This window comes from Penaeus monodon, chromosome 29 (assembly GCF_015228065.2).
Source record: "Penaeus monodon isolate SGIC_2016 chromosome 29, NSTDA_Pmon_1, whole genome shotgun sequence".
Taxonomy (NCBI): domain Eukaryota; kingdom Metazoa; phylum Arthropoda; class Malacostraca; order Decapoda; family Penaeidae; genus Penaeus; species Penaeus monodon.
The window spans coordinates 20,442,679-20,445,198 of record NC_051414.1 but is presented as its reverse complement, the minus strand read 5'-3'; the positions used below and the strand labels follow the sequence as shown (position 1 = coordinate 20,445,198).

General features: G+C 57.3%; 1 protein-coding gene across 1 annotated transcript in view; it reads left to right on the top strand.

Annotated features, from left to right (window-relative positions):
* Positions 1–2,520, top strand: part of LOC119591767 (cadherin-related tumor suppressor-like) — a gene marked incomplete at its 3' end in the record, with an annotated part of 104,813 nt that extends 102,293 nt beyond the window's left edge. The window contains 1 exon segment of the mRNA XM_037940514.1: positions 55–2,520. Within this exon segment, the coding sequence (XP_037796442.1) occupies positions 55–1,721 (1,667 nt within the window).

The following is a 2,520-nucleotide window of genomic DNA, read 5'->3' as shown; positions in this document are numbered from 1 at the left end:
ACTTAAGGGATCAGTGGTTTTATTTTGCCATGTAACATTCCCCTTCTGTTGCAGGGTTCGTCGGGTGTATGTCGACCTTCAGCGTGGACGGGGAGGTGCAGCCGCTCAACTCCACGGGCTCCCTGCTGGAGGCGGTGGCCCGCGGCGTGGCTCTCGTGCAGGACTGCACCGGCGCAGACCTGGGCACAACGGCCTCCACGGACCCCCTCTCCATCGGCATAACACTCGTCATCGTGTTCTTCGTGCTGCTGCTGGTCGCCATCCTCGTCTCCTTCATCGTGTACCGCGTGCGGCGGCAGCGGCGGGAGAAGGGCGGCGTCCACGTCAAGCAGAACGGCTCGGCCCTCCTGGCCAACACCTCCTCGGACTCCGGTCGGTCGCCGCAGGACTCGGGCTACGTGGAAAGCGCCGAGATGACGGACGACGTGCTTCGGTCCCACCTCACGCAGGAGATGGCCACCAAGAAGTACAAGGAGCGCGACCACGAGCGGCCGCAGCGCCCGGACATCATCGAGCGCGAAGTGATGAACAAGTCCCCGGGCGTGCCGCTTCGCGTGGACGAGTCGCAGCTCCAGGACCGCGACGCCATGGCGGGTATGGGCCACATTCCCGACTCCGAGGCGCCAGAGCACTACGACCTGGAGAACGCCTCGTCCATCGCGCCCTCGGACATCGACATCGTCTACCACTACAAGGGCTACAGGGACGGCAACGTGCGCAAATACAAGACCAACCCGCATGTGCCGGGCTACCACAAGCATAACCACCGCCACTCGCCGCACAACTTCCCCAACACGCCGCACCGCGAGAGTCCTCGCAACCTCATGCGGCAGAGTCCGAATCCCGTTGCGCCCCGAGAGTCGCCCTCCGTGCTCAAGATGCAGTCCACGCCCCTCGCGCGCCTCTCACCGTCCTCGGAGCTGTCGCAGCAGACTCCGCGAATCCTCACGCTGCAGGACATCAGCGGCAAGCCCCTGCAGACGGCGCTGCTGGCCACCTCGCAGGGACCGGGCGTGAAGGACGTCATGTCGACCAGCGAGCGCTCCCTCAACTCGCCTGTGTCGCACTTGTCGCAGTCGTCCGGGTCGATGCACGCGTCGTCCCAGTCGACCAAAAAGAAGAAGCACGACAGTAGCGTGAGCCTGGGCCTCACGGCGGAGGAGATCGAACGCCTCAACACCCGGCCTCGGAACTCCTCGCTGGTCTCGACTCTTGACGCTGTCTCCTCCTCCAGCGAGGACAATCAGCGCAAGGACAAGCTAGCAGAGCTCCTAGAGACGAACACGGAGCTCCTGGAACCTCCAGATTCCTCCACGGACGAGTCTGGGAATGACTCATTCACCTGCTCGGAGTTCGAGTACGAGAACAACTATGAGAAGGTGACGCGAGACTTCGGGCCGGGCAACATGATTTTCAGCAAGCTCGCGGAAGTAGACAACGAGAACGAGCATGATAACGAGTCTGCTAAAAATTACGACGGCTTTGATTCTTTTCGCGGCTCGCTCAGCACCCTGGTGGCATCAGACGACGACCTGAGCAACATGAGCTCGTACAAGCCACCCAACGGGTCCACGTTCGGCTGGGACTACCTGCTCAACTGGGGCCCCAACTTCGAGAGCCTAGTTGGCGTGTTCAAGGACATCGCCGAACTACCGGACAATACCACCAACGGCCGAGTGAGCGCTCGGGGCACCCCCAAACCCAACGAGGAATACGTATAGCGGCAGCTACCGCTGAGCGAGGACGATATTTAGCAGCCGCCAAAGCCTATAACTTATAGGGTGTAAGGAATTCAGCAGGTCTGCGCCCCGTGACCCGTGCTCAGTCGCAATATTTGTGTCGCGGCTCCAACGCCCACCGTGGAGGGCGAGGGCCGAGAACACGGGATGGAGCGAGACCGGGAGGCCAGAAGGGCGGAGTCTCCTGCAGGAGCGAGTGCCCGCATGCACCTCCCAACCTGTGACTCTGGCATTGTGTCTCGTGACGGTGGACTCAAATTACGCTTCTAGTTTCTACATGTGTGACTCGACCACTGTGAGATGTCATTGCCGAGGACGCTATATACTTTAATCATTTTATTTCATTTTTTATATTTCTGCTCCGGCTATCGTTTTTTCATATAGTAAAGAGAAAGAAAATTGAGGAAAGAGACAGTGCAGACATGTGGCCCGATAAACGCAGTTGAAGTGACTATACCTTCTGTTCCAAGAGCCAATAGTTGAAGCGTGTGACACTGTGACAAGTGGATTGGTCAGTGGCAGAATCCAAGAACCGAGTTACTCATTATTTCATTTCGCTAATTAAGCATCACATGTTTCCCCGTGGCCAAAATGCTAACGAAGTGCCCAACTTAAGTGTCTGACCTGATACTCGAGTTCAAGTTGCCAAAAAACTGTTTTTTATTAATCATGATTGTTTGATATCATTTATTTCGTGTCTCTTCCTTAGGCGTATTATAGATGTGAGTTTATGGTTTCGAGTTGCCAAATGTAGAATGTGCCTATAAGTGCTTCTCCGATA